Raw genomic sequence first — 17,787 nt, 5'->3', positions numbered from 1 at the left:
GCAGACGTCGGGCCGAGGAGGAGGAATAGCGACTGTATATGAGTCATTAGAAATGCAAGCAGCTATTGCTATCCTCCTCTTTCACCAGCTTTGAACTGAGCTTATTTGAGCTTGGTCAGTCTCACACAGTGTTGTGGGCTGTGGTCTATCGGCCTCCCAAGTACAATAAGGACTTTTTAATTGACTTTTCTGATTTCCTTGTTGAAATCATGCCTAATTATCACGTGTTCTTATTGTTGGGGTTTTTAATGTTCATGTGTGTAGTCCGGATAACCCAATGGCAAAGGGTTTTTAAAACCTAATTGATTCTTTTAATCTTGTGCAATCTGTGTCTGGACCCAAACAAGAATATGGACACACACTTGATCTTGTTTTATCATGTGATCTGCCTGTTTTTAATCCAAAGATATGTGACGCAGTGTTTTCTGACCATATGCCTGTATTATTTGAGGCTGCTCTTGCCTATAATGCAGTTAAACCTCGCGCTTCTACGCAGCATTGTCGCATTATTAACCCTTTCACTGCTATTCAGTTCTTTGCTGCTTTCAGTTAGAACTCCATCATTCCTGATTCTGTGTGCAACACAGAGGAGCTTAGCTCATGGTTTCACGCTACCTGTCAAACCATTTTAGACAATTAAAATCCAGGCAGCCTAAAACTAAAACTGAGCCCTGGCTAAACAACATGACTCATGCTGTCAGACATGAGTGCTGTAGAGTTGAGCGCAAGTGGAAGGACAAACTGCAGGTGTTTTATTTATGTTAAGGGACATTTTAAACATGGAGTAGTACAACCTCTAAAAAACCTGCTCTCTAGATCCAGCAGACCTTGAAAATTTCAGGCCTATCTCTAAACTGCCTTTCCTTTCAAAAATCATGGAGAAGATTGTGCAGTCAATTAATGGCCTTTCTGGAAGAACATAATATTCTCGTATAAATATAGGTTTTCCAATACGGGTTTAAAAGGTTGCACACGACAGGATCAGTTCTTTTAAGAGTTTTTAACAATATATTTTTAGCTACTGATTCTGGTGACTGTTATCCTTGTGCTTTTGAATTTAACGGCTGCATTTGACACAGTGGACCATGGAATAATGATCACACGTTTGAGGCAATGGGTGAGCATCAGGGGCATAGCACCGGAGTGGTTTAAATCATACTTGACTGACCAAACTTTATGTGTTAGCCTGGGTGACTCTGTATCCTCCACTTCTCCTCTCTCGTGTGGGGTTCCACAGGGCTCAGTTCTTGGCCCTCTCCTTTTCTTTCTTTATTGGCTCCCACTTGGTTCAATACTTAGGAAACATGGTATTTCATTCCACTGATATGCAGAAGACAGTCTGAATTATGTGCCTCTTAAAAAGAAAGATGCATACTCCGTCAGATAGCTACTTATGTGTCTCAACGTCATAAAGGCCTTGATGGCTCTGATCTTTTTAAATTTTAATGGTGAAAAGACGGAAGTGGTGGTTTCTGGTGGCACCACTGGGACCCCCCCCCCCCCCCCCCCCCCCCCCCCCCCCCCCCCCCCGTAGATCTGGGTTCCTTGGTACAGCATGTTAAACCTTGCATCAAAAACCTAGGAGTTAAAGTGGACATGGAGCTTAGTTTGACAGTCGGATCAATGCTGTTGTCAAATCAAGTTTCTCCCACTTGAGGCAGCTGGCCAAAATAAAGCCAATGCTGTCAAGACAGCACTTTTAGATGGTAATCCACGCCTTGATTACCACTGGGCTGGATTACTGCAATGCACTTTATGTGGGGGTAGGTGGGTCTTCCGTCGCCCGTCTCCAGATGGTACAGAATGCTGCTGCACGTCTTTTAACTGGCACACGTAAACATGAGCACATTTACCCCATTTAAGCCTCACTCCACTCGCTGGCTATTCAATATAGGATCCATTTAAAAATTATTTTATTGCTTTCAAAGCCTTGAATGGTCTTGCGCCGCCCTACCTCGCTGAGTTTACACGCCCTTACGTACCGACACGCTCTCTCAGGTCAGATGATCAGCTGCTCCTGAGTGTGCCTAAAACTACGCGGAAGCTCAGAGGGGACCGTGTCTTTGCGGTGTCGGCTACAAAATTGTGGAATGATCTGCCTCTGCACGTTAAACAGGGCTCTTCTTTGTCTGTTTTTAAATCATGTCTTAAAACCCACCTCTTCTCTGTGGCCTTTGAAACCTAGTAAGAGGTCGACTTCATTTACTGCATTTAATTTAGTTTAACTGGTTTTATTGCACAGGCATTAGTTTCACTCATGTTATGTTATGTTTCTTTTGTATTTTTGTTATTTCTGTACAACACTTTGGTTGTTTTTAAAGTGCTTAATGAATAAAGTTGGATTGGATTGATTTTAATTTGCCATTGGTCATGGTTTGGCCCACCCACAATGTTCTAACCACGCCCCTTTTCATAACTCATGACCCATTTAAGGTAGTGTCTTGTGTGAGGTCAAAGACATATAGGTAGGTACAATTGAGTTTATTACCAATGAACCAGAACATCTTTTCCTCCTATCCTGGAATGCTGTGTGGAATAGCCAGACCCTCCTTCACACCGCGTCTGACTATGCGAGATTAGTGGTAGCACAATATTGTGGCATACTTGTACATGGCCTTGACACAGTACCAAATATTTGCGCTCACTCAACCAGTAATGTAACCAGTATGTATTCATAGGGACTACCACAACCGTGTGTGTGTGTGTGTGTGTGTGTGTGTGTGTGTGTGTGTGTGTGTGTGTGTGTGTGTGTGTGTGTGTGTGTGTGTGTGTGTGTGGGTGTGTGGGTGTGGGGGTGTGGGTGTGGTCTAGGTATAGCTACATTTGTGGGGACCAAAAACTGTGAAAACAGTATACTTATGGGGACCTGACTGCTTTTATGGGGACCAAAATGCTGGTCCCCATACCGTTAAAGGGCTTTTTGAGGACTAAGACTTGGTTTGAGGAGTAGGGTTAGGGTGAGGGTTAGGCATTTAGGTTTGATGGTTAAGGTTAGGGTAAGGGGCTAGGGAATGCATTATGTCAATGACTGGTCCCCACAAAGATAGGCAGACACGACTGTCTGTCTGTGTGTGTGTGTGTGTGTGTGAGAGAGAGAGAAAATTTAGTCTTTTATACTTCAGAATGTACCATAACAGCATAGACTAGTCATCGTCAATCAATGTTAATAGATTAAATGTATGCCTATCAAAACTGCACTTGACTTACTAAGTATAGTGAATGTATTATTTTGTTAATATATGGGATATGTCCACCCTCTTAAGCCAGAGTTTCCTGATCTTCAGAGTACAAACATTTTTTCTGGGCAACTTGCCCATTTTTATGACAATATATTATAGCAATATATATTTTTGCTTTCAATGCATTTTGCTAAATAAAACCATTGTAAGGTAAATCCGTGAAATTTAAATGTTGAGCAGTTGGGAACACTAAAAGCATCTTTGCTCGCTAGCTCCCTGTGTGTCTCCTGAATAATGGATAGGGGAACATGGTGTTTCCCTGGATTGTACAGGGAATTTACAGCATACAATCCACAAAGATGGGAGGGCTGAGCAGGCTCTTTACAGCTGGTATTATTACGCTGCAGACAGAGAGGCGGAGAGAAGCATACAGGCTTGCTGCAGCAGCTGTGCTTGTCTCTATTGTCAGCAATTCTCTCTACAGGGGCCTTGTCAGATGTTACCAAGAGTAGCCTCTGCCTAATGCCAAACATTAAACACTGCTGTGTCAAAATTTTAAGTGAAGTTTGGGGTTAGGTGACATGATTGGGATCATGATCACAATAGATAGTTTAGATACTGCTAGATAGATTATATTAAACTGACAAAGCAACGGCCTGTAATCCACTATTTGCAGTACATGTCACCAAATTCTTCATACGTGTAAAACAAGTTCTCATGTCAATTTATTATTTTTTAATTACAACTTGCACACTGATTAATTAATTTAGCGGTAGAAACGATAGAGTGATAGTACAAATTTGTATCGTTGCGCAAGCCGATAGCTGCTAAACAATAATATTGAATCACAATCCACCCAGCCCGATTTGCAGTCATTGACACAATGTAATACACAGGCAACATTCTTAAAATCTTGCTACATTCTAATTTAACAGGTCTACTACTAGGTGCAGATCTGATCAGGCGTGCAGGCGGTAATTAGGTCTTTTGTAATTACCCTTCTAAATACATTACCTTGCTAATGCACAAGGTATTGGTGAAATCCATTTTATGTCAACCTGTGTGTGTTTGTGTCTTTCATTACTAAAACATCAGGTGGTGAGTAGCACATGCATGACCATTATTACTCCACGTAAATTGAGACATTGCCACTATTGTTGCTAATAAACGTGCGAGGGCCCTAAAATAATGTGGGCCCTAGTTTCGATTTTTGTGCACTGCCTTCACTTTTAGGTGTTAGTCTGATGTTTGTGTTTCTCTTGTCTATGATACTTGCACAGGGCGTATCCACCAGGCAATGGTGACCTCACTGAATGAGGACAACGAGAGTGTCACAGTGGAGTGGATAGAAAACGGAGACACAAAAGGCAAAGAGGTAAATGACCGTTTATTACCACTCAAAGCACCACTATGTACTTTTTTTCAATAGCAATAAATAATGCATTTAAAGACATTCAGCAGCTGTGATGATTACACAACCAGTAGAGGTGTGTATCTCTCCTTTTATAAGACGATAAGATACGTAGCTAGATAGATAGGCTACGATATGGTTCAGGGACAATGCATTTTAATATGAAACAATTCAGTGTGATTCAATGTTAAATGGGAACCGTGCCATTTTTTTTTAGCTTGATTTAGCTTAACTGAACAGCTCTGGAGTCAGTGGAATGGTCATATGACTTTTTTCGAGTTGTATGGTGGTCGTCTCGCTCCCTCCTTGCACCTGTGAGCGGAAAAACCACCCTTGGAACTTTCGGCAGGCGAGTCGTCGGACTCAGCATCAGGAAGTTTCATGTGATATCAGGTCTCGTGATCTAACCGATGGCTTTATGCCACTGCACACATACGTCCATTCAGGATCCGGCTAACAAAGTAGCGATGGGGGTTTTTTTTCTCGAGTTTTTCACACTGTTGTCTTGGGTGATCTGGCAAAAAAAGAAACAGAAACTTAGGAAAGCATTGTCGGAGGAACAGAGAGAGGAAACGGCAGATTGAGAGAGGATTTGCCAAATATCTATTCCGAAGCTGTAGGGGGAGCTCTATAGAGAAACCTGCAAGCAAAAAGCAAAGCAAAGAAATGGCCGACTTGGTGCATTTAAATCTGATGGACACAGTTAATATTCTTTCAATGTAACCACATTCATGTTCCATTATAAATTGTATTAAGCCTTCTTGCTGCTGTAATCTTGAGAGAACTCAAGTAACTCAAACTCACAGGTTCATGTTACACAGCCATTGTGAACACTCCGATCATAATCAGTTACAGTATTAAGTGAGGACACGTGAATACAATACACTTGTGAGTGTTAGCATGTGGCTAGCAGAATTTTATGTCACACACACACACACACGTTGATGTAGTTGTATCTGGGACAATACAACCGGATATAGATTCATATCGGTCAATGCATGTACTACAGTCCCACCAGACATCACCTGATCAACTGATGTGCTTGAACTAACAGTCTGTAACTCTGTCACATGTCCCACACAATACCTAACAGTATGTCCCACTTCTCAGCAATGAAGCCTGACTGTATTTTGCGTTATTTCATATATAAGCCTAGAGCTGGAGGGTATGACCAAAAATTTGTATCATGGTATTTTTAATGCGGTACTTTCTTTTTTTGCTTGACTGACCCTTTTTATAGGTTTATAATGGTTTATTCTACTGTCAAGAGGACATAGTATATCACAAAGCAATGATATGCCATAATATGATCATGTTTACTAAAATTGATTACTAAAGGGTTTGCTTGGCTCCACCACATTATAAAATAGCATTATATGAAGGAGAACGCATAAAACAGTTACATAATCTAAACTATTTTTATTGTGCAAACTGCAAAGTAGTAAAATACTTAAATAACTTAAATCTAATAAATAAACATACAAAAAACTTTACGATTGTTTCCCTTTCAAAACAAACTAGTTGTATACACACTACCTTGGCCACAGGTAAGTTAGGTGAAAAGTGGGTGACTGAACGTGTCAGCCTCTGTGGTGGGTGAATAATGTTAGTAGGTTGGCGGACGTATTTCAGCGAGGCATACGTCTTAAATCCAGTGTTTTAATCATTGCTCTGAACATGTTTTTCTCTCCGTCTTGAATTCATATTATTGCTCCGCTGCATGCTTGAAGTGACATGTTTTAAACGTTAGTATGGCTGGGAATGTTAGCACAACCGTGTAACATTAGCGCATCCAAGTAATGTTAGAACAACAGGCAACAACAGTGGCTAAATCATGTCCGATTATTTTTAGAAACAAAAAACTTCAGAACATCCAAAGGCTCCTCTTTCTAGCTACATTGATCTGGTGCCGGTCTTTCTTCATCCTCTATCTTTCTGTTCTTGAATGTGCAGTAGTGACCGGAGCATCTCCCAGCTTAGACTGTTATGCTGCCTGGCTGGCTAGCTGCTATAATATTACCCAACATGCCATTTGGCAATGTAAATTTGAAAATGTAAAATTATTAGTGTTAGAAATTGTTTAAGCCACAAATTGTTGTGTTTTGTGATGTTTTATCCTGTTAAACAGAGTTAGTTGTCAGTTAATAATTGTTTTGTTATAAAGTTACTACCATGAGTGAGAAGGGTATAAAGTTAACAGGGCTCCCGTTCTCAATTCACTCGCTGATTACTCAGCTGCAGCCCTCTCTGCGGCAACATATTACGGTTTATGCAAAATTTGTATCATACAGGAAATTACTACCGGTATACGGTATAGACAGGAATACCGCCCAGCACTATATTAGCTATATATAGACCTACTGATATATTTCCCTGGTGTATGAGATTTTGGAATTTGGAATGGTATTAACATTTGGTTTGGGCAGTGAATAGATGTCTATTAAATTGTTATATTCTATCATCTCAAGCTCTCTATCTGTATTTTCTCCTCTTTCTTTTTATACTCTCTCGCTCTGTTTCTCTGGTTAAATGAACGTCGGACAATAATATTGCTGAAGACAACATGTAGGCTACCAAATCTTGAATGCAACAATCCCATTACCCCATTATCCCATTAAAATATGTCAATTCATTTAGTACTTGTTAAAAAGTAAGCTTATTGGTGGTTGTTGAGAATCACTGCAATAGATCTGGAGCTCATAGAAGTATGGCAAATTACACTGCATCAGTTGTTTGTTGCTCACTGATAAATGCTCACCAGCTACTAATAGAAGCATCATTGTTTTTATCTCTGGGCTATGGGGGGGTATCAGGTCATTCAAGTCAAAGTCCAAGTGAAGTCTCAAGTCATTGGTGTTGAAGTCAAAGTCAAGATGCAAGTCGATTTTATTTTAAATTAAACATTAAAGTCATTAGATTGTAATACAAGTCTGACTGATGTCAAACCTGAACTTCTGCTACAGCCTGTCTCTCTGCTTGTTTGCTTATAGGGAGACTATTCAACAAATACACTGTCTTATGCCAACCATCGGTTAATTGGCATTTGTGTAATCTGTTGGCATTAATACCCCTCTCGGACAGATTGACTTGGAGAGTATATTTGCACTTAACCCAGATGTGGCTCCAGATGAGGAAATTGCCCCTAGTCCAGAGACTCCACCCCCACCCACACCGACATGTGTGAAGGTCAATAAAATTGCAAAGGTGAGTACACACAACGTAGTAACAAATAGGTGTAATATAGTTTGGATTGTTTTAACAAAAACACAGCTTTCTTTCTTTCCTCATTCTCTCCATGTGAGGGACAGTGTATCTAAAGTAATCAGACTGGCTCAGGTAGTTATATGGCAGCAGTTTGCTGGACCTTAATATAGAACCCAACTAATTGGTGCACAGTAGATTAGGACTGCCACTGCACCATTGGCTCCGTTAACACGGGGATTAATTTGGTAAATGTTACACTGGGGATTTAACCTACTCAATCGCCTGTAACAAAGTACTTTTGGTACTTAAATAACCTGTAACGTAGATTCTCTGTTGAAGTAGATCCATAACCTGTACAAGAATCATCCTAACAACATCCTAACAACAACATACACAGGGAGTTTCTGCCTCTTGTGATTTGGACAAGGTCTATTCTCATTTATTTTTTTAAAACATACTTTTAAGATGCTTGCATTAGCTGCGCCATCACAAACATTAGTGTTGATAAAGGAGGCCTCAGTACTCTGTACTAATCTGATTCTCAGGCTTTGTCTATTTCTGTATCTTTACTACATTGCAGAGGTAGACGAAAGAGGCTTAAAACTAAATAATAAAAAAAAAAAAGTTTAGTTTTCCTTTTTCAGGTCCATAACAGCTATGAAATATGTAGAAGTGAAATTAGGATTCACTAAACCCTAATCCTTTTAGCTAAAATATTTCACTGTTGCTTTTGTTTTTATTTTGCAGAACCGTCGGACGATAGCACCTAGTAAGAATGACACCCCCTCCAGGGATAATAGAGGTTTGTTTCATGCACTTCTCTGGGAATAGTTAAATTACACTGGTCACACCAGTGACAATTGACAACTGGTTGTCTGGCGTGACATGCCCCGGGAATAAAATGCTGTATTACAGTTTTTACACACACAAAGAGGAAGTATGCCTATGATTCTGACAACTTGAAGCTCATGTATAAACTACAAGACTCCAGACCATACTTATATTTCGTATCATTATTAATCTTTTGTGGTTTCATGTTTTCAGGGATTCCGACCCGGGCCAGACAACCACAGCCTCAACAACCAGAGCCTGCACCGCCACCCCCATCTCTGCAGCCTTCACAGCTCACTCAAGCTCAGCAGCAACAACAACTGCAGATGGGTAACCTGATCAAAACACTCATTTTTTTTCACAATTAACCTAACCTGTGAACCAAACAGGACCTTTCTCCAGAAAATAATGTTTTGAGTAAACTAGTTGTAAGCGTTTGGCCTAAAGTTAACGGACCCATAAAGGGTTTGAAATCCAAATCCCAAAATTATCTTCTTTATAAAATGATATTGATGATATTCAAAATTGTTATCAAATGAATTGTAAACAATTCCATTGCTTTTTAACAATGACAGTATTTTTGATTAATTGGTTTAGGCCATCTATAAAACTTTTAATATGTCATGTTTTTGTTGACCGCATGTTTGTCACAGAATCCTCACATCACCTGCTATCCAGAAAGGAGTCTGGACAGCTTTGTATGTATCACCTGAATGTTTCCCCTGCCCTTAATGCCTTATGGTGATTCTAATAGAGTTCCCCATAGAAAGTGAGAGTCCTCTAGTCTTACGAGAAAATTGTACACCCAAAATGTCAGCCAGATACTATTTTGAGCTGTGGTGGGGAAGTAGCACAAACACAATCCATCCAGCAGACAGGCTTTGTGGGTATTAGACTGGGGGAAAAAAACGTTTGCCTTGGCTGGCTGCAACTGTCTTTTCCCTGTCAGATTTTTGCTGAGTCACACACAAGTACATGTGTGGAAAAGCCTGTAGCGCTGCGTTCCTTCTCAAGGCACAGACAACAACAATAACCTTTTTCTTTATCTCCCATTCCATCCAACCGCTCACTGTCATTTGATGGAATCAGGGGAGAAGGAGGGAGACGCTTAGCTCTCCCACCACCTGTGAGACAGAGCAACCCTCAAGTAGTGATGGTGATGCATCCCTCTTCTACTGCCTTGTCCAGCTGCTGACCCAGCTCATCTTCTCCTCCCAGATTAGAGTAGATTATTATTCCCTCTGCTCTGATAGTCTGGGTTTTCAGGGACAGGAGCCAATGGGATGCCAGGAGTGTATTACAGAGCTGCGACCAGGCTTTACAGTGGGAAGCTGGGGTGGTAGCGGCGAGCCAGAGCTAATCAGAAAACACAGTTTTTTATGAACTCTGCAAGCAATCAGAAGGGGCTTTTACTTACATGTTTGTTAAATTATGTTCTCTTATTATATGACATAAAACACCACTAATCTGTGAGTGGGCTGTGCTGGGGGATTTGGAATGAGCTTCTGTTTGATTACTGGTTGATTTGAATTACTTCAACCTCTAATTTAATTTCAAGTCATTGAGGTAATACAGGGTACATATCACAGAATATGTATGATTTGTTGTAGCAGTCCCTCATTCCAGTTGTGTTTTAGGATGCGGATAGAAGGTATACGCGAGAAGATTGTGAACACACTGTATAGGCCTTTTATTAATGTAGAGAAAGAAGCTAGTGTTATACTGGAGGCAGTTTGCACCAGCCACTGTGTCCTTTGTGCTATCCATATACTGCTTTGTTTAAAAATAGCCCAAAGTCTCCCTTCTGTTTGAAGGACCACCATGTTAAGGAAAGACTCGCTGGGTGAAAGATGCTGCTCAAGCCAAGGGAAATGACTGAGGAAGTAGAAGAAAGGAAGAGGAAGAATAAGAGAGGAAGAGACCATTTTACAAAGAGGCTGTTGGCATATCCTGTGAACGGCAGTAGAGTGACTGTTTCTCTTGTCTTTATGGCAGCGCGGAGGAAGTCAAACTGCGTGAAGGAGGTGGAGAAACTTCAGGAGAAGAGAGAGAGGCGCCGGCTGCAGCAACAGGAGCTCAGGGAGAAGAGAGCTCAGGTACATAACTTTCATTCACCTTTCTCCTTCTTAATTAACAGAATATGATATTCAATCTTCATACCCACTTATGCTCTTGACATTGACATGGTAGATTAAAATATATTACAATGATCCACCTATTGGGGAACTAGCTGGCACCTCACCCTTTCCCTTTGTTACTCCTTCAGGAGGTGGATACCACCATCCCTAACTATGAGATCATGTATATGATCCGAGATTTCCGAGCCAGTCTAGACTACCGGCCCCTGACCACCGCAGATCTGGTGAGTGGATGTAGCTTCTTCTTCTCTCCTGATTGCTCGGTGTTGACCCTAAAGGCAGAATATATTGACATTATCTTTGTTGCACTGTCTAGATTGAAGAGCACAGGATATGTGTTTGTGTGAGGAAACGTCCACTCAACAAGAAAGGTAAGGTCTTCCATCGGTAAAAACATTGTGACCAATCATTGGGTGTAGTCTTTCTAAAATGTTTTCCTCCAAAGTATTATTGGGATTGAGAGTCGTGCCTATGCTGGGTTCCAGAGTTGTCCATGAAGGATTTGGATGTGATCACCATCCCCAGTAAAGACGTGGTGATGGTTCATGAACCTAAACAAAAAGTGGACCTGACCCGCTACCTGGAGAACCAGACCTTCCGCTTTGACTACGCCTTTGATGACAGCACCACCAATGAGATGGTTTACAGGTTTGTAACAACAATTGTTGTATGTTAGTTAATGTAGTCAATATGATGAGGAAATTGCGTTGTTTTACAGAACTGAATTACTGTTTCTTACTTGTGTACATGATTGTTAGATGTGACATCTCGCTTTTGCAGATGGAGTGTTGAATAAATGTATGTTCTGTCTCATCCTGCAGGTTCACGGCCAGACCTCTAGTGGAGACCATTTTTGAGAGGGGCATGGCCACTTGCTTTGCCTATGGGCAGACAGGCAGTGGAAAAACACATGTGAGTCAGGCTCAGTGACTCCTTCAAAAAGCCAAAACCACATCACTTACTAGGGATCAAACCTAACTGTTCCTATTGAGAGTTTTTGCTAAATTTTAATTCTAATTTAATTGTATGCAATTTAAAAATGCTTATGTTGTGTACTGCATTTTAGACTATGGGTGGAGATTTTTCGGGGAAGAACCAAGACTGCTCCAAAGGAATTTATGCATTAGCTGGTAAGTCAATGAGCTATGTTATTTTTGTGTTAGGGTTATGTGTTCTAGTCAGAAAAGACATTCAAATAAAATTTGCTTGGTTGATTAATTATAAAGGATTTGGTTTGCTCTGGTGCAATATTTAGATCTCTTGTTTCCACACAGCTCGGGATGTATTTCTCATGTTGAAGAAACCCAACTACAAGAAGTTAGATCTACAAGTGTATGCAACATTCTTTGAAATCTACAGTGGAAAGGCAAGTGATATGTAGTCTCCCCATTCATCGCCATCCCCCCTCCCAAAAAAATAAATAAGCAATGCTGACTGTGTGTTTGTATTGTTAGGTGTTCGACCTGCTGAATCGTAAAGCTAAGCTGAGGGTACTGGAGGATGGGAAACAGCAAGTACAGGTTGTGGGGCTTCAGGAGAAGGACGTGAAGTGCACCGAGGAGGTCTTAAAACTCATAGAAGTTGGCAACAGCTGCAGGTATAACAACAGAAACGTTGTCCATCTAGTTGTTGTTAGTGGTGCAAGACTTAGAAGTCTTGTGTTTGTTAATTACATGTTATTACGATCATAGCATTACACTTATTTTTGTTCTCCATGAAATGAGTTGTTCACTCGTTGTGCAAATGTCTTGTTATAGAACAACATATTGTTGTACACCATGTTCATGAAAAATAACAGAAAGTCATGCACATTTTTTTCCTCTCCTACATGTGTTCTTTTCTTGCTCTCTTTGCCGTTTGTTCATCTTCATATCTCCTTCTTCTCAATTCCAGAACATCAGGGCAGACATCAGCCAACGCACACTCCTCTCGCAGCCACGCTGTTTTCCAGATCATTCTCCGGAGGAAGGGGAAGATGCACGGAAAGTTCTCCCTCATCGACCTTGCAGGTAATGAGAGGGGGGCGGATACATCGAGTGCTGACCGCCAAACTCGTCTGGAGGGAGCTGAGATCAACAAAAGCCTGCTGGCCCTGAAGGTTTGTGGGCAGCTGCCAAACATTTCTGGCTACTTTAGCAGCACAATACACAGTGATTCATATTAGACATTTTTAATTAACCACACAATGTGTCTCTGCTTTCTTGGTTCAGGAGTGTATCAGGGCTCTTGGCCGTAACAAGCCTCACACTCCATTCAGAGCCAGTAAGCTCACGCAGGTCCTGAGGGACTCGTTCATCGGGGAGAATTCACGCACATGCATGGTCAGTTCATTGCCTTATTAATATCCTATGTCCATGTCATCCTTTATCTTTCAGATGGTATTCATTTCAATGATTTTCTCCTTCTCTGCACAGATTGCAACAATCTCTCCTGGTATGACATCCTGTGAGAATACCCTCAACACACTACGCTACGCCAACAGGTGGGAATATGTTAACCTACTACAGTGATTTACTGTACTATTGTATCACGGCACTATTGCCACAGGAACCAATTAGGGAATGTTATAAAATCATAGCTCCTTTTTAATTCCTCTATAATACCCAGCATCTTTTATATGGATTGAAATCAGCTGTATCTATGTTGCTATTATACATTTCTCTGCCTACTCTCAGTAGTGCTGTCTGACTCTCTTGTATCCGCTCTCTTCTCTTTTTCCTGCTTTGTTTCCCCACTTCTCTCCCGCCCTCTGCTCCTCTGTGCCATGGTGTGGCTGGCATCGCTGTGTAGAGTGAAGGAGTTCGGGATTAGTCCGTCAGACATCCCCTTCTCTCAGTGCGGTCAGGGGAGTCGCTCTGAGCACTCGCCCACCAATACCTTTGAGTACGATGACTTTGCTGATACCTCTCCCAGCAGGTCAAGCACTCCCTAAAGCACAGAACTACTACACACACACACACACACACAAACCAACCACAATGCATGTGCTCCCTCCAGGTATTTATTACATTATGATAAACAACCTCAAATCTCATCTTGGTGTCGTTCATTCATTTCATCAGCTGTTCACAGTGGAAAGCTCGTGAAATCTATTTCCCATCTGCATGATGAGACACTTTTCATCCTCCCCTCCTTCCACTTTTTTCTTTGGCTAAGCTGTGGACATAACCTTTTTTCTTTACACCGACTTCTGAAGAACAACACATATGTCTGCTCATGTGGGTGTTTCTTCTATTTGTTCTGTGTGACACCACCAACCGTAAAAGCTGGGTGGGATTAGTGACTTAATGAGGTGTCCGCTGCTGTTTTGCACCAATAATGACACTGAGGCGTTCACAAAGCTGTTCAATAAAAGAACCCAGGATCAGCTTTTGTTCAAACAAACTCAGCAGGTAATCCCTCTAACATAGTCCAAATTCATTAGCGCTGTATCTGAACAGAGTGGTCATACTTCATCAGCTCTGTGAGGTTTCATTAAAGCTATTAGAGCAAACACAGCCAACCTTCCCCATGCATGATGTCACTGCTGTAATGAAGCTACCATCCTGTGCCCCCCCCCCCCGTTAACGTCACACCTCAAATCAAACAGCAGCCATGTTTAGAGTGGGTCTGCGTTGTGAAGAAAACGGTCCCAACCGGCTCAATGTCTTTGCTCTGCAGGGTGAAGGAGCTGACAGTGGACACCAACCAAGTGATGGAGGGGGTGCGACCCACCATCCCTGCTGTCGACCAGCTGGATCTTTTGGACGAGGACTGGCTGAGTATCTCGCCGCAGAGAGACGATCTCAAACTGCTCTGTGAGCAGAATGTAAGTACACAAGGTCTTACAGTATATGTAACATCATGTCACAATATCGATAGACAGCATCTTGTGATAGAACTCATTTTCTATCAAATGAAACTGTTATAGTCATAATTGCCTGATTTTGGCTCATCCAAATAATCAAGTACCTAGTCACCAATTTTGGTATAGACAGTGACTGTTCTGGAAACAGAGCCTGCTATTAAAGCAGTGTAAAGTTGTAGCAAACAGCACGTATTCCAACAACTTATGGCTCCTGCACACTGCCTGCGTGGTGTTTCTGTTGCGTGTCAGCTACGTTGTGCGTTTTGCACACCAGAAACCTGTCTGACGCGGCTGCTAGCCTTGTCTGTACACATGTATGTTTCCCCTTGATAAATTAAAATAACGTGTTCAACTTTATTTTGTCAATATTTTTGTGTGTGTACATTTATTTGCACATATTTTGACATGTCCTTCTGAATTGACAGGTGCAACATTTGAAAATCGATAATTATTCAGTTCTTTAATTACACAAATATCTGCATTTATGTCAAAACCTAGAAAATGTCATTTACTTAATGCGTTTGTGTCAAAATGACATAAACATCTATTTGTATTCTATTTTGACTGGAAACGCTTCCAACACGCTTGTGAGTGAAAAACAGGCTTTGCAGGCTCTAAACTGTTAACATAGGAGCCAAAATAAAAACGGACACGCCACACAGGCAGCGTGCAGGGGTCCTTATAGTTGAGGAGCCTAACAGTTGAGATACTGTATATATGGACTGTGTTGCTCGCGAGAAAGTCAGGAGAATATTTAGAGCCTTTAAGGAATCAACATAATGTCTACTGGGATTCTAGCAGTAATCTCAGAACAAGTCTCTTTAATGTGGCCGGTTTTTGTTGCTGCTGAAGTCATGTTAAATCTGTGTAAATATGTTTCCCAGGAGGAGGAAGTGTCTCCCCAGCTCTTTACCTTCCACGAGGCAGTGTCTCAGTTAGTGGAGATGGAGGAGCAGGTCCTGGAGGACCACCGAGCTGTGTTTCAGGTCAGAACACTGAAGACAACATGACTGTTGAACTACTCTTGCTCATTTCTTATGTCCAGATACATGCATACAGATATATCATTTGCTTTTAAGAAGTTTTGTAATTTCTGTACGTACATTCATGAAGGTCTGCAAATACAATGCTAGAGTCACACTTTGACAAATTTACACATTGTAAATATTAAAGACAGGGTATGTAACTTTTTTTCCATTATACACTTTTAACAGAACTCAACAGATAGCAGTCGTTTATACGTGGGTCTCAATGTTTACCAGTTTACCAGTAAACACAACATTTTGTCCCGTCTGTGTTATTCAGACAACAGCAGTGAGCATGCCACCACAATGGTAGTTGGTGGCGGTGCTAGTTAGCTTCTGTTAGCGCACAGGGCTCTAGGGCGCGAGTGTTATTTTTCCTCTAGGACGCCCCGGTGCACCCAATGTCCTCGCATCCGCTGCAATCCTGTTTATATGGACATGGTTTAATTTTGCGTTACATGACCCATTCCTTCGGTAAAGCCGTGTCTGTGTGGGATCTCTCCTCTACTCTCTCTCGTCTTACTCTCCGCGCAGCCCGGCCACACAGCGGCCGCCGGTCCATACTTCTGTAATTTGTCTACAGTTTTAATTGTTATCAACACAGCTGTATATTGTTGAATATGAGGGGCAAACCTGTATTTGTACCAGTGTTTCCACGGGTAACCCTATCGCGGCCCCCCCGGCAAAGAACACAGAAGAAGTCATTGAATGCAACTAACTTCAGTTGGTAGAGTAACAGCGTGTGAGACGGAGCAGCTGGACCTGGGCCAGAGATGTGACCCATGGTCAGAAAATCATAGTTCATAAAAATGCAGCGCAGTGACGATACAGACATTTCATACACAAGACGTGTGTAGCCGCCGTTTGACCCGTTCACAATGAGTCAGCCGTCTCCCTGAGCCTATGTGACGATAAAATTTGTTTTGGTTAAAATCAACAAATAATCGTGATCACAATATTAATCAAAATAATCGTGATTATCACTTTGGCCATACTTCTGTGAGCAGGAGTCTATCCGGTGGCTGGAAGACGAGAAGGTGCTGCTGGAGATGACAGAAGAAGTGGATTATGACGTGGAGTCGTACGCAACTCAACTGGAGCAGATCCTCGACCAGAAGATAGATATCCTCACTGAGCTCCGAGGTATCACTGAAACACGCAGTTGCCCGTCAATGACAATACATCCTGCTCCAGCAAACACTAATCTTTTTTTTACGATCATGTCTTTTCCTCTTAGATAAAGTGAAGTCATTCCGCTCTACACTCCAAGAGGAAGAGCAAGCCAGTAAGCAGATCAACCCCAAGAGGCCACGTGCTCTTTAGAGGCTGAAGAGATTTAAGTGGCACACACAGAAGCATAACCACTAGATGTTTGGCACAACTTGGGCTGTCTCTAGCAGCTGTGAAAATACAAATAAAAGGACTGTCTGATGGATCAACAGGCTCAAGGTGCATTTGTTATGATCCCTCTCCTTACAAAACTGGCTGTTCCTCACTATGGTCTCATTAGAAACATAGGAAGGAAAATAGTTTTATTTCCTTTCTGAAGAATGTTTAGTGTGCCCTCTTTGTTCTCATTAAATTATTTTCTTTTACAGTTGTTTGTACTTTCTTGAAACTGAATATTTTGTCCTGGTTTCAGAAGAGATCTTTATTGAACATGTTTTTAAGGTTTACTGCACAAAACCAGTATTAGATTTGTGGCTGACATGTCTGCATGAGCACTCTGTGAAAGCGTATGTACGCCACTGTCCTCAGTTCTCATGCTTCTAGGTCCTCAGTTGACATTGTAAAGTCATCTCATTACAGGTGGTCTCTTCTCTTTCTTCCTTCTCAGAGCTTTTCCCAGAATGGAAGAAGCATTTAACCACATTTTGTTCTTTTCCTTGTGTCCCTGAGAGGTTTTTACATGTAGTTTACTTCAGTTTGTGCCATGTCGTTCTACGTGGCAACTGTCTTAAAACTTCATACTTAACGTAAAAAAAAACATGTTTTCCACCCGTTTAACACTTTGTTATAAAACTGAAACTAGAAAAAACTGCTATTAATAAATGTATAGTGAAGCCCACCGATCTACCAACGGTTATGTTTCTCAGTGTTTGCACCGGATGTAATGCTGGATGAAGTAATAAAGATTCATGTTTCATTTAAA

General features: G+C 41.4%; 1 protein-coding gene across 3 annotated transcripts in view; it reads left to right on the top strand.

The window, feature by feature from the left end:
• LOC117945197 (kinesin-like protein KIF2A) overlaps positions 1-17,787 on the top strand; it is a 22,354-nt gene extending 4,567 nt beyond the window's left edge. The window contains exons 2-22 of one of the 3 annotated variants that reach the window (XM_034872507.1): positions 4,460-4,554; positions 7,672-7,794; positions 8,542-8,596; positions 8,839-8,955; positions 9,279-9,323; positions 10,621-10,721; positions 10,892-10,987; positions 11,080-11,134; positions 11,249-11,411; positions 11,585-11,675; positions 11,830-11,893; positions 12,038-12,129; positions 12,218-12,360; positions 12,657-12,861; positions 12,974-13,084; positions 13,178-13,245; positions 13,554-13,679; positions 14,424-14,571; positions 15,495-15,596; positions 16,643-16,778; positions 16,873-17,787. In XM_034872507.1, coding sequence (XP_034728398.1) covers positions 4,460-4,554; positions 7,672-7,794; positions 8,542-8,596; positions 8,839-8,955; positions 9,279-9,323; positions 10,621-10,721; positions 10,892-10,987; positions 11,080-11,134; positions 11,249-11,411; positions 11,585-11,675; positions 11,830-11,893; positions 12,038-12,129; positions 12,218-12,360; positions 12,657-12,861; positions 12,974-13,084; positions 13,178-13,245; positions 13,554-13,679; positions 14,424-14,571; positions 15,495-15,596; positions 16,643-16,778; positions 16,873-16,958 — 2,222 coding nt within the window. In that variant the 3' untranslated portion in view covers positions 16,959-17,787. The remainder of the gene's footprint in view (positions 1-4,459; positions 4,555-7,671; positions 7,795-8,541; positions 8,597-8,838; positions 8,956-9,278; positions 9,324-10,620; positions 10,722-10,891; positions 10,988-11,079; positions 11,135-11,248; positions 11,412-11,584; positions 11,676-11,829; positions 11,894-12,037; positions 12,130-12,217; positions 12,361-12,656; positions 12,862-12,973; positions 13,085-13,177; positions 13,246-13,553; positions 13,680-14,423; positions 14,572-15,494; positions 15,597-16,642; positions 16,779-16,872) is intronic. The other 2 variants (XM_034872508.1, XM_034872509.1) reach the window with 2 other exon arrangements.

The sequence above is a fragment of the Etheostoma cragini genome, chromosome 5, assembly GCF_013103735.1.
Source record: "Etheostoma cragini isolate CJK2018 chromosome 5, CSU_Ecrag_1.0, whole genome shotgun sequence".
NCBI classification, from domain to species: domain Eukaryota; kingdom Metazoa; phylum Chordata; class Actinopteri; order Perciformes; family Percidae; genus Etheostoma; species Etheostoma cragini.
Note: the sequence above shows the minus strand (reverse complement) of the source record. Positions and strands in the feature narration are given on the sequence as shown.